Source organism: Hyperolius riggenbachi, chromosome 1, assembly GCF_040937935.1.
Source record: "Hyperolius riggenbachi isolate aHypRig1 chromosome 1, aHypRig1.pri, whole genome shotgun sequence".
NCBI lineage: Eukaryota > Metazoa > Chordata > Amphibia > Anura > Hyperoliidae > Hyperolius > Hyperolius riggenbachi.
Genome location: NC_090646.1, coordinates 527398401 through 527411796, shown reverse-complemented (window position 1 = coordinate 527411796; position 13396 = coordinate 527398401). Strand labels below are relative to the sequence as shown.

At 39.9% G+C, this 13396-nt stretch overlaps 1 protein-coding gene across 2 annotated transcripts in view; it reads left to right on the top strand.

Annotated features, from left to right (window-relative positions):
* The window catches only part of KSR2 (kinase suppressor of ras 2), a 550925-nt gene that overhangs the window by 347699 nt on the left and 189830 nt on the right, over window positions 1-13396 (top strand). For both annotated transcript variants that reach the window (XM_068246131.1, XM_068246140.1), the window contains exons 8-9: window positions 7345-7412; window positions 11926-12044. In XM_068246131.1, coding sequence (XP_068102232.1) covers window positions 7345-7412; window positions 11926-12044 — 187 coding nt within the window. The remainder of the gene's footprint in view (window positions 1-7344; window positions 7413-11925; window positions 12045-13396) is intronic.

The window sequence follows — 13396 nt, the reverse complement described above, 5'->3', positions numbered from 1 at the left end:
GCTGAGCTTGCCTGTAGCTGTGAACCTATCCTTATGGACTAAAGGTGGCCACTAACGGTCCAATTTATAGCAAAACATAGTTTGAGCTATCAGAAATTCTGATTGGATTGGCTGTAAATAATCTCCATCGACTAAGAACGATTATAAAAACAGTCACCCAATTGGATTTTCGTTGAGCCAAAATTTGGATTTTCTTGTTGGTTGTGATAGGTAGGAAGCAAAGATTGGTCCATTGATGGTGTAGTGAACAATTTCACTTCCCATCAGAGTTATCACTTTAATAATTTTTTGCTAGAAATTGGATCATTATTGGCCACCTTTAGACCTTCTGTACTTGAGCAGTTTCCTTTTTGTAGATCAAGGTTTCACTTTTTTTTTAATGCCTACTTCTGTGAACTACAAGGTGCCTCCATACACAGAGCACCCACATTTAACCCCAGGGATGCTTGAGAATGTAGAGACTATATACTCTGTACAGTGCTGTGGAAGATGTTGGTGCTATATAGATACTAAATAAAAATAATGAAAGTAATCACGCAACTGGCATTGTTTATAAGAGAATGAAGATGGTAGCCTCCCTATTTCTCCCACTTCAGGTTCCCTCCTAGTATGCTCTCCATATGCATCTGTGGGTTTTCTTTGGATTCTGAAGGTTCCTGCAAGTCTTACTGTAGATGAATTGGTTTTACACTACACTGGTCTTAAGCCTGATACACACCTTCAAATTTGATTGGCTAATCACTGACCAATTTTACCACCTCCAATGTAGTATGAAAGTTTACCTATACAATCAGTTCATAGCATTGAAAATCTATTAATGCATGGAGGTGATAAAACTGGCCAATCTTTGTGGCGTACCAGGTGCGTACCAGGATTTAGAGTGTAGTAAGGACATTTGATTGCTGCCCTCTGGGAAAGTTAATGAAGAGATTTGATTAATTGACTGTACTTTGTACATTGCTGCGAAAAATGTGTCATCACTGTAAAAAATGAGAAACCTCTACAGTGATTCTATAAAATACTGAAAAACAATGACAGCTTCACTACAATTTTACAAACACAGTTAAAATTCACATCAATAAATCTATATACATTTCACTTCAAAATGAAATGAATAAATAATTAGTGAATTAAAATGTCCTTATGACAGGTCCATCAGCCTGCTTACACACCAGCGCATTGTCCAGTGAAGCACAGCTTAGTCGTTGTGCCCCTGTGTGGCCTGCTCCGTCTTCTTGTGCCTTTTATTTTCACCTTCATACTTTAGATTTAACAAATAAATCTAATGGCCAAGAACAGTCAGGAGCGCACCACTAAATAATAGGTCTTTTTCACCATGTACTGCAGAGACATCATTCAGATGCTTGACTCTGTTTTGTATTTGGAAATAACCTTCACAAAGTTCTCAGTGGCTGGGAATGTAATAGAGGGAAGTCAATTTCCAGAAAAAGATGAAAACTAGAAAAAAAAATCAATCTTCAGACCGATGGCCATTTGATTGCACTTACTGCCCCCAAAATAACAAAGATGTGATTACTAAGAGGCGTGCAGGGCTCTGCCCTACAAACAGCTTCATGCCGCAAGGGTTTTCCTCTTTTAACCCTAAATTTGTAAAACAATATAGAAAGGTCTCAGATCTCATGAACCCCGGCTTGCCAGTCCTGGTGACTGTTGATAAAGCAGTGCATTAGAATAGGTGTGCAGTGAAAAATGCAGGTATGATCTGACCACTCTGGCCCCTTATTGAATTCACTTTTTCATCTTCTTTCTTTCTTGCTTGCTTGTGACTTAAATGGCATGTTGTAGCACCAAACTTGTGCTCCGTTCAGTGGAGCGTGTGGAACGGATCCGTTCCAATGGACTAATGTGAATGGATTCATAGGTTAACATTTGATCCATTCGAATCCATTTTTAGTGCCAGTGTGAACAGGGTCTAATGGTCAGAGTGTGTACAAGAGGGAAGGCATTAAGGGCAGACAGCACCTACCCTACCAGCAAGCTAATATTACTGATCATAGAGGGTTTTCTCACTTGTCAGCTGGGCTTGTTTGTTACGCTCATAAACTTTATATGGTTGCTTTATTTGGATGAAAACTCATGCATTTTAGAATTGATGATTTTATAAAGGTTTATGATAAGTTTGTCCAAAGGCAATAAATGTTCTTTTTTTTCTGAAGGCCCCACCCTAAAATGGGTGATTTAGTTTTCCTGGGGGGCAGCGTGTGTGGATTCAGCACCTTCTGGTTCAGAGGGAACACGTGATGATCAGAGTGATGGCATAAAGATTACCGATTCTCTACTATTTTGGGTTTGTGACGCAGTTTTTTGTTGGTGTTGGGTGATGCTCCCCAGACAATCGCAAACTCTTGACTGTTGCCTCTAATGCTAAATACCATTCTGGGTACCTAAACCTAACAACCAACTCCACTTTTAAACCCTTCCTGACTAACTTTATCGATCAGTTCAAAATGACTACAGTGAGACATCACTGCAGTCTCCTTCAGTATCTTCCAACACTGTTGGTAAATTCGGTAATCTTCTAGATATCTCTGAGTTCAGATCTCCCAGTGTATGAACAGCATAGGAGTGGCCTCACAAGTCGCATACACTAAAACCTAGTACACGCCTTCAATTTTGGTTGCCCAATGAACTGATTGTGTAGGTAAGCTCTCATATACTGCATGGAAATAATACAATTGGGGTGTACCAGGCAGGCTTTACATAAAATATGAACTTGTATTCAGGCCTGGCTGCTGGCAGAAGTAGATGTGTGAAGACCATGAACCAATTCAATCTGAAACAGTAAATATGTGTTATGATATTCCAAGCCAGTAGTAAATGATAGGGATAGAAGTTTGAGGCAGGAGTGAACTCTCCTACATAAGCTGTGAAAACACATTCAGTAATTATGCAGACATGGTTTTACAACAGTGTGCAGAATCCAGAATAAACAAGATTATGCAGATTTATAATGAGGGCCACCGTACCGACATCTCTGGGCAAATGCAGAGACTGAAAACTTTTTGACTGTTTTTTAAATATTTGACTGTTACAAATAAAGCTGGACAGCTGTGTCCACAAATGAGCGAAGTGTGCGGACTGAGAGTAAACTACGCGTTTTCAAAACAACAAAAAAGTTTTCCAGTCTAATGAATATTTTACCTAATGAAAATTGACACTATTTGCTAATGTAAAATGTATGAAGCAGAGATGGTGGGAGAGAAATCAATGTACTCATATCCCTAAAATAAATAAACAATGATTTGACTTCAAAATATTTGCAATGGATAATGATTTATGCTGCATTGAACAGTTTACTGTGCTAGCTAAAGGATATTGTCATCAAGAGAACACTGTTTTGACTTGCAGCAGTGCATAGTTAAAAACAACTGCACTTTTTTTTTACATTAAGCTTTTAATATACTTAGTAATAATAAAGTCAATCCAAATGTTTTTCTGTTTAACACACAACTTGTGTCTGTCCTCAGATTTCCCCCCAGCAGCACAGGGACATATACCGCATACTAGTTTGACGTTAAAGGACCACTATATGATTTAAAATTCATACATATATCGTACATTTCTCCCAGATTAAGAGGCAATATAAATTACTTTTTCCTCGGTTGCTGTTACTTACAGTAGGTGTTAAAAATCTGACAGATCTTTCAGTTTTTGGACTAGTCCATCTCCTCATGTGGGATTCCCAGTTATTTCTTTATTTAAAAAGCGCGTACTGAACTGCAGTTGCCCAGACCAATTGCCAAAATAGCGTGTAAATGAGTAGGGAAGCTGGCTGACATCTTCCTATAGATCCTTTCCATTAAGTGCTTTTGTAAAAACAATAAAGGCAATACTGAGAATCCCCCATGAGGATATAAGCTAGTCCAAAATCTGTCAGATCTGTCAGCTATTTACTACTTACTGTAAGTGACAGGGACATAGGTAAAAAGTAATTACGTTGTAAATCGTTTGCGATAATGGTCATTTAAGAGAAAAGAGCAAAACAGCTTTTGGACCAGACACTGTGCACCTGTAGGCTGTAGCATCAGTGATTTAAATATGTATTTGTGGAAGCTGACACAGTGATCCAGCACCTATTGAGAAGGGTATGCAGGTCAGAATGCTTTAAATCTGGGATATAAAGGTTTATTAGTTATTACAGGGCTGGATTTACCATAAAGCAATGTAGGCAAGTGCCTACAGGCGCCTGATGATGGAAAGGCGGCTCACTCCCCTCCCCTAGTACCTCCCTCCTTCCCTATGCAGATTCCTGAGCATAGTGTAAATGAGAGGTTACTCACCCAGCACTCGACATTCCACTGACAAGATCTCCCTTCAGTCTTGGCCTGCCAGCACACCTGCGGTTCAAAGGGGATTTGTAGGTTCATGGAGGGTGAAGTCTAAGGTGCCAGGACATCGGTGCCTATAATCCGGGCCTGAGTTATTACATGTACAATAGTGGCATTAAGTAAAAGAAAGATTGGGTCCTGGAATTAAAGGGGACTTTATATTAATGTTTAATCTAATAAATTTAGCAGTCTGCCCTAAAAGCATTCCCCTTTTTGGCTTTTTTCATATCCATTGTAACCCCACTGAGGATACAGGATTTAATGGAGGCGGAATGGAAGTCATGGAGGTGACTGAATGGAATGTGGTGAATGGCTTTATAAAATGCCTACAAAACCTTATGATTTGGGCTGTTAGAGTACAACGGTGGCAAAAGGTCGCGTTGCATGTTAGGATTGAGACGCGACACATCGAGTACATGAAAAGTGTGCAGCCACAGTAAACGCGCAGGTTGTGAGGTAAACCTACTGCATGCTGCTCGTTATTCTGATGGAACCCAACACTCCACTGATGCACCGATGTGAATGCACCTTCAACATATAATTGCTTCATGTTGCAATGCCATTATATTGTCTATTGCAACTTAACACAACGAACACAGTGTGAAAGAAGACTAAGCGGGCTGACAAGCCTTTTCCATTATTTAGTGGTGGTTTACGTGTGTCACCTTGACGACAAGATTTGCACTGGTGGTCACTAAAGATGGTCAATAAGATGCAAATAATTTTGACTGGCAAGCAAATTTCAGACAGACTGTATGCAGCTCAAAATCAAAGTGATCAGTTTCAGCCGGAAGTAATTCCGATCATCTTCTCTGATTTCTGTACAGTATGTACTATAGAAGGGGTTGGAAAGATGCAGTTACTTCAAGAAACTTGTGGTTAATTTTAATCTTTTGTTGTGTCATTTGTAAAAAAAAAAATAAAAATGTAATAAATGTAATGAATTTACTGTGATCTCTATATATCATTACCATCTGTTCATCCATCTGCCTTACTTTGTCTATGCACGTCTAATGAATGGTTAGTTAAAAAAGCAAGAAAACATTTTTCTTCTGAGAAGTTAACCTCACAATCCTGACGTTGATGTTATTAAAGATAGAAATAATTTTTACGTAATAGAAGAGTTGTGAGGTCTGTATCAGCCTTGCCAGACATGCTGTTGTGCAGTGCTTTACATCTGACATACAGCCTAATGTGTTCCTGAGTCCACACAAGTTATAGTGAAGAGTGCGAAATGGAAGTTCTGCAGCTACAATGTTTCTGTAACGTGGCATGCAGCCTCATTTGGTTATAGGGAAAAGCAATTTTTGTTGTAAAATTGCCTACATTAGTGATTCAAGTCTTTTATCGGTAGGGAAAAAAAAGAACAAGCATAAACTGGAGATCTTTTTTAGTTTAGAAGTTTTGTCAGTTCTACAAAGACTCTTGTTCTATTCTAGATTGAGGAGAAGTACAGGTTCTCCATTTACTGTAGCCATCAACCTAGTGAACTAACACTATTATACAGTGTTATTTGTGTAAGTATCTGGCGAAAGATGTGTAGTTTCCAAAAACTTACCTTAACTGACAATTTGGCCAGCTACTTACCTTGGGTTTCTTCTTACAACCCCCTGAAGTCTTCCTGGTCCATTGCTGTCATCCCACACTGCTCAGTCCCCCAAGGTGTCACCCTTGTGTAGAGATTTGTAGGCTAAGCATAGGATCTTGAAACTGATCCTAAAGCAGATGGGGAGCCAGTGTAGGGCTTTGCAGAGGGGGGACATGAAAGCAGAGTGGTGTGAAGAATGGATGAGTCTAGCTGCCACATTCACGACTGATTGGGGGGGGGGGGCAAAGCGGTCCAAGAGGAGGCCTGTCACTGTCAGCAGGGCATTGCAATAGTCAAGACAGAAGATGTTGATGGCATGGATGAAAAACTTGGTAGTGTCTGAGGTCATGAAGAGGCGGATCTTGGAGATGTTGGCGAGGTGGAAGTTGCAGGCTCTGGTAACATTTTGGATGGGAGGGGAGGTAGGTTCACTTCGTCAGTGTTAGCAGGAGTAAAGGAGGTAGGGGGTGGGTCATGAGAACAGTTTGGGGGGAGGAGGTCGGGGGAGGGAGTTCCTGAGGGAGGCCTGGGAAGAGGAGGGAGGGGAGTGTTGAAGAAGGATGGGGTTGGGTAGGGGGTGGTTCAGTTTTGAGTAATCGAGAAACATGCGATTTGCTATTATATGTAACTGAAACAATTTTTGGGGATTATATTTATTGTAATTGCTTTGTGATTTCCCTTTTCTTTAATAAAATTTGAAAAAAAATCTAAGCATGCCTGCAACAAAAATAATAATGATAGTAATTAGTTTTAAAAAATTATGTAAGGGTGTAAAAAGAGTAAATAGTGACTGGCTCATAATCGTTTGTTCTCATAAATAAAAGTGGACCTATCCCTATATACCAGGTTTACATATACGTTCATTTCTGTTGCAATAAAAAAAATATTGGATGGTTAATAGAAGAATAATTTTTTTCTGTATTGTGAAGGTACGAAAATCAAGCTATTGTAAAAATGATACCTTTTAATGGCTATTGGCTAACTGATAAAAGTTCCATACTGCCGACTTTTTAGTGCCTAATTTCCGTTGTACACTGGCAAATATTGTGGGGCATATTTTCAGTTTACATTTGAAGTTTATGGCCGAAGAAAGAGGAATAGCTTTCTGGAAACTAGAAATATGAACTTTTTCAGTTAGCCAAAAAAGTTATAATTTTCACAATCTCTTATTTTTCCAACCTGCAGTATGTTCGAATACAGTAGTAAAAAGCTTATCTAAGCTTCTGTCATGGGACTTTGCATAGGCAGGAATGTGAAGGCTTGCCTCACTGGAGAATTGTGGGAGAGTGATGTCATTTGTAATATACAGGGTCAGGGAACACTGAATATTTTCATATTATTAGAATATTTCCGAGTGATGTTCTTATTCTTATGATTTTTTTTGTATTTTTTTTGCCTCCTCATTAGATTAAAGTGCCACAATAAATGCACCAAAGAGGCCCCTCCATGTCATTTACTAATCATACACCGAGGAGGTAGGTACAAGCATTGCTGATGTGAGTAAGTACTGGAGTGACCAATAGAGATGACAAATTTTGGTCTGACATAGGTTCTTAGGTCTGATTGAATTGTAACAATTACCAGCATTGATGGTTCATGATTGTGTAACTCATGCAAATAGTTCATTTCTCCAAGTCTTAATTTACAAATACCTTTTTTGGCATTCAAAAAATGACAAGATTTTGTAAGAACACAGTGTGTAAAATGAGTATGGCTGCAGGTGTGCTTATTCTACAAAGATACATTGGCCTCAATTCACTAACATCATGCTGGAGATAATAAGGCAAGAGAAAACATGCCACCACACAGTGAGAGAGTTATTTTATCTCTTCATTCTTTAAAGAGACTCTGTAACATCAAAAACCTCCCCTGGGGGGTACTCACCTCGGGTGGGGGAAGCCTCAGGATCCTAATGAGGCTTCCCACGCCGTCCTCTGTCCCACGGGGGTCTCGCTGCAGCCCTCCGAACAGCCGGCGACAGACCCGACTGTAGATTCAATATTTACCTTTGCTGGCTCCTGCGGGGGCGCTGTGGCTGCTTTCGGCTCGGAAATAGACGGAAATACCCGATCTCCGTCGGGTCCGCTCTACTGCGCAGGCAATGGAAACTTGCGCCTGCGCAGTAGAGCAGACCCGACGGCGATCGGGTATTTCCGCCTACTTCGGAGCCGACAGCCGTCAGAGCGCCTGCGCAGGAGCCGGGAAGGTAAATATTGACGTCACAGCTGCACGGAGGGCTGCAGCGAGACCCCTGAGGGACGGAGGACGGCGTGGGAAGCCTCATTAGGATCCGGAGGCTTCCCCCACCCGAGGTGAGTACCCCCCAGGGGACGTTTTGTCGTTACAGTTCCTCTTTAAGTTACCTCCTCTGTAGTTAAGTTACCTCATCTGTAGTTAAGCTACCTCCTCTGTAGTTATTTTCACATGCAGTTAATTAACAGCCTGTCTTTAACTTTAGAATTCTGGAGGTATTTTAAGGATTAAGAGTTAACTTATAGACAGAAGAGTTAACTTTAAGTTTGCCTGAGGTAAAATGTTTCCTGAATGCTACATGCCTCATAACCATGGTGATAACTCTAGAAATGTTATTAAAGACAGGAGATAAGCTTAGTGAATTGAGGCCAGTATGTTAAAATGACCTGGATTCCACATCATGGATACCCCTAGAAAAGTTCACAAAGAATTGGATTCGAGTATTTTTTTTTTCACTTTCTGTTTTCTGTTTAGTGTTACACATTTTCTAATATGCCACCAGTCACTCAGACTTCATAAATACAGGAAAGGAGTCAGTCTACTATGGGGATATTGCCACCAAAGGAAAATGTAAAATTAGAACAGACAGAAGTCTAGTGAGAATATAGGACAAAATGCCATAAAACTGGTCTTCAGGTTTGAGGTCCATCAGAGGCTGAGTGCATGATCCATTGCTTCTTGAGTGACAGTGTTCTCAATAGAACAAGTCCCAAGGAGTTTACCCTGTTAAAATAAAATAAATAAATCCATCCATAGTGAAATCTGCTAAAATGCATACTGTGCTTCTAAGGAAATGTTCTTTGGTTACAGAAGATAAAACTAAAGGTGTCTGGCAAGTCACATCAGCTTTATATCCACAAAGAATGGACTGCAATACCTACTGTGAAACATGAAGGGTATAAACTATGTTTTAGGGCAGTTTGCTGCAACTAACACAAGGTGCCTTGATTCTGTGCAGGGAACAATGGAATCTTACAATTATCAAGACAATCTGGGGCTAAACATTCTGCCTAGTTTCAGAAAGCGCTATAACTGTTTCAGTTGCAGGTCATCCATCCCCTAACAGGATATTGACACACAAACACACCCAAAACACACATTTAAAACACCCTAATATGGCTAAGCATTGGGCTATTCTTACTTTCGTTAGTTAAATGTTATTTCAGAGATAGTTGTGAGTTCTTTGTTTTTGTTTTTTTTACAAAGGGGCACCAACAAATTTGTGCATAGTGCCACAGGTTCTTCACCCGACCTCAGTAACTCTGGTCAGGCCAAATGTTTCAACTGTGATAATTTAATGGCTGTTTTATTAAATAATTTCATCCATACCAAATCAAACTGAAATGTCAAGACTGATTGGTGAATTATATTTATTTAATCAAATTGGAGAGCTGTAACTATGATCAAATTGAATCAAAAAGTTTGTTTTAAAATATTGAATTCATCTTTATAAGATTCCTGTTTAATCATTCTAATTTTGATAGTTTAAGAAGATTCCATTGAAGGCTCTATATCTGTGGCTAATATTACTCTTGTTACATGTAGTCAAACATAAATTGGCAAAACTCCAGCTATGGGGAGTTGTTCATTTGGCAGAGATTATGCAGGAGAACAGAGGCGCCAAAAGGATAAAAGGAAGCTAAATGAGCTTAAAAACCAAATTCTTGGTAAATAGAGGAGGTAGTGGTGGACTTACCTCCTCCAAGTAGACACACAACGACTGTAGTAAACACAGTCAATATATTTTATTTATGAACTCCAAATATGCAACGCGTTGTGTGACACAGAGGTGCCTGGCTCTTCTACTGACCACATATGCTATTGCTCCGTTGTTATTGCCTGATGAAGCGGGATCAAACCTGCGAAACGCGTTGCATATTTGGAGTTCATAAATAAAATATATTGACTGTGTTTACTACAGTCGTTGTGTGTCTACTTGGAGGAGGTAAGTCCACCACTACCTCCTCTATTTACCAAGAATTTGGTTTTTAAGCTCATTTAGCTTCCTTTTATCCTTTTGGCGCCTCTGTTCTCCTGCATAATATTGAGTCCACCCTGGGTGGAGGGTTGAACCCCTTTTTCTCATCTACAGAGAGCGACTTCTTATTCCTGAGTGGGGTCAGGAAAATCTCCCCACCTGCCTTTACAGTGGTTGCCTAATGGTAACCCTGGTTTGTGAGTATTAATATTTACTCTATCTAGTAACCATTTACCAGTACATATTACACTATTGGGGCTCTTGGTGTTCCTTGTTTTTATCTCGTTGCAAATTTGGCAGAGATGGTTGGTATATAAAAATAAACTGTAAAACACAGAGGTTGACTGCATCTAAGAGTAGTAAGCGTCTTATTTGCATAGTTCCATTACAGAAAAGTTGAAAATTCACAAGATAAAGTAGCTGGCTTACAAGTTATAAGCAGACAGGCTTATGCTTGTGAAGGTTTACAAACCTCTCATTTATAATGATTCTCTGTGTAACCAGACTGGTTCTGGATTGGATCTCCTTCACCGCAGGTTTCAGTGTCGTATGCCAGCTATACCATCTGGTGAGTTCCCCAAACCTCTGATAACCAGCCTTTGCATACAACAAGCATAGTACTCTTAGAAGTTCCCCCTCCCCCCTTTCAGGTTCTGTTTGTGAATCTTGGCAGACACAAACAACATAAAATAATTATTTAATCTTGACATAGAAGGTTTCTCAAAGAAGTTTGTTTTGCATTTATGATTGGTTATGCTAAATGTCTGGCTTTATCGTATGCAAATGTAGTAACATATTTACATTTAACTGCTTTAATCATATTATTTGCAAAGTATTAATCATTATTAAGTATTTGGGGTGGCATTTGCTAAGTACACCTGCTCTGACCTGCTCTGCCAGCTGGCCACAAAACAACCACAAAATGTCTATGAATTGGAACTCATTTTGCCTTATTTCTTCTTGACTGAATAGAGCAAGTCAGAAATACATGATGCTAATGTACTTATTCTTATGTATGGCTAAAATATTTTATGAAGCCCTGAATAAGAGCTTATGTATAAGGACCCTTTACTTCAATATACAGGTTGGGAAGTGCCCCAATGTGGATAAATCAAATATAGCGTAATAATAACAGTAATAACAGTCTTACCTTGATGTGGAGTTTAAGAAAAAATGTATTGGACACCAATAAAAATTATGCGTTTCTTGGGATTTATCCGCTTCTTCGGGTTAATACAATAGTGTCTCTGAGAGCTGCAGCGTGGATTCAGAGTTTCTTTACTTCAATATAACTATCATTCTAACATTAGATTTTATGTAGGTTTACTGTCATTTAACATCAGATGCTCAGTTTTTATGATACACAGGTGCATACGTTTATGTACGCTGCTAGTGAGCTGGGCGCAGGGTGAGACAAATGACGGCTCAAACTGCTGCTCAAATCCCCGGCGCAGTTAAATACCACATTACCCCTCCTGAGTCTTCCAAACTCAGAGAGGGAGATGTAATTCAGGGTCCGGAGATGCTGGAACCTCAAATTATCCTTACACCCCCCACGCAGTATAACATTTGCTACACATAGTAGATTGATACATTGCAGTAATGCAACTATATTGAATAATATTAGAGAAGATGACTTGCTAAGCAACAATTTCAGCTGGTTATTTTAGTTCTGTTTAGTTTTACTGCTTCTTTCCATAACTTGTTACATGTACATTTTAATAATCCTTTTTTTTAATTTTTTCTCCGAACTTCAGCACGGCTAGTTAGGACCGAGTCTGTCCCATGTGACATCAACAATCCTTTAAGAAAGCCTCCAAGGTATTCGGACCTACACGTTAGCCAAACCCTTCCCAAAACCAACAAAATTAACAAGGTAAGCCATCTCACTTCAGTGTAATGTTTTAAACTGTCCTAAGCAGAAACAGGTTTGTTCTCTGTTGTACTCTAGGCAGGGGCAGATCCAGGAATTTTCTGATGGGGGCGTTGCTTGCTTAGCCAAAGGGTTAGTTTCTGTATCCAAACAATTTATCAGGCTCCCATAGAGCTTTTTGTTGTTTTAGCAGCCACATCGCACATTAATGGACACAGCTAATAGTGAACCTTTGTGCATAACTGATGTGGTGGTGCCACTTTTATTACATCCTTTGGGCAAAAGACACTATGGCCTTAAATACGGAGTATGACAGTAAAGAGTGGTTATATGTGGCATGTGAACACGTGTAAATGCACCTGATAGTGGGCATAGAGACAGGGGTGTAACTATAGTTGGCTGGGCCTCCCAGCAGAGATCTGCCAGTGGTCCCTGCACAAGGATGGGGGGGGGGGGGAGCTGGGGAGGTGGGGGCCTGTAACCTGATATTGTATTTAGTCAGAATGCACAGTGGGAGTGTATACACTACCTGGTCTCTGCGATCACGTCTCCTAGACTTCCTGCTTATTTAGCAAGTTCCGGGCAGCTGGCCAATCACAATGCTGCTTCAGTCCCCAAATGGTGTGTTTGGCTGGCTGCACAGTACTTGCTAACTAGCCAGGAAGTGCAGTAGACATGGCCATTGGGAGAAGGTAATGTATAAGCTTCGGCTTTGCATTCTGCCTAATTACAACAGGAGGCACAGGACCACCCCCTGGCTTTATCCAGCTCTGGGCCCCCTGCCACTGCAGTGGTGGAGGAGACTTTTGTTATGCCACTGTATAGAGATACATTGGTAAAATGTATACTTCATTGCTAACAGGCTAATTCCAATGATGTGCCAATGATACCAACAGCTAAATATCAATGACAAGTAGATAAATGAATGACAGGCAAATACCAGTCACATGTATAAAGTAGTATTGACATGTAGACATTGCACACTATAGGCAGATATCAATAGTATTTACAGTGGGTTGCAAAAGTATTCGGCCCCCTTGAAGTTTTCCACATTTTGTCATATTACTGCCACAAACATGAATCAATTTTATTGGAATTCCACATGAAAGACCAATACAAAGTGGTGTACACGTGAGAAGTGGAACAAAAATCATACATGATTCCAAACATTTTTTACAAATAAATAACTGCAAAGTGGTGTGTGCATAATTATTCGGCCCCCTTTGATCTGAGTGCAGTCAGTTGCCTATAGACATTGTCTGATGAGTGCTAATGACTAAATAGAGTGCACCTGTGTGTAATCTAATGTCAGTACAAATACAGTTGCTCTGTGAGGGCCTCAGAGGTTGTCTAAG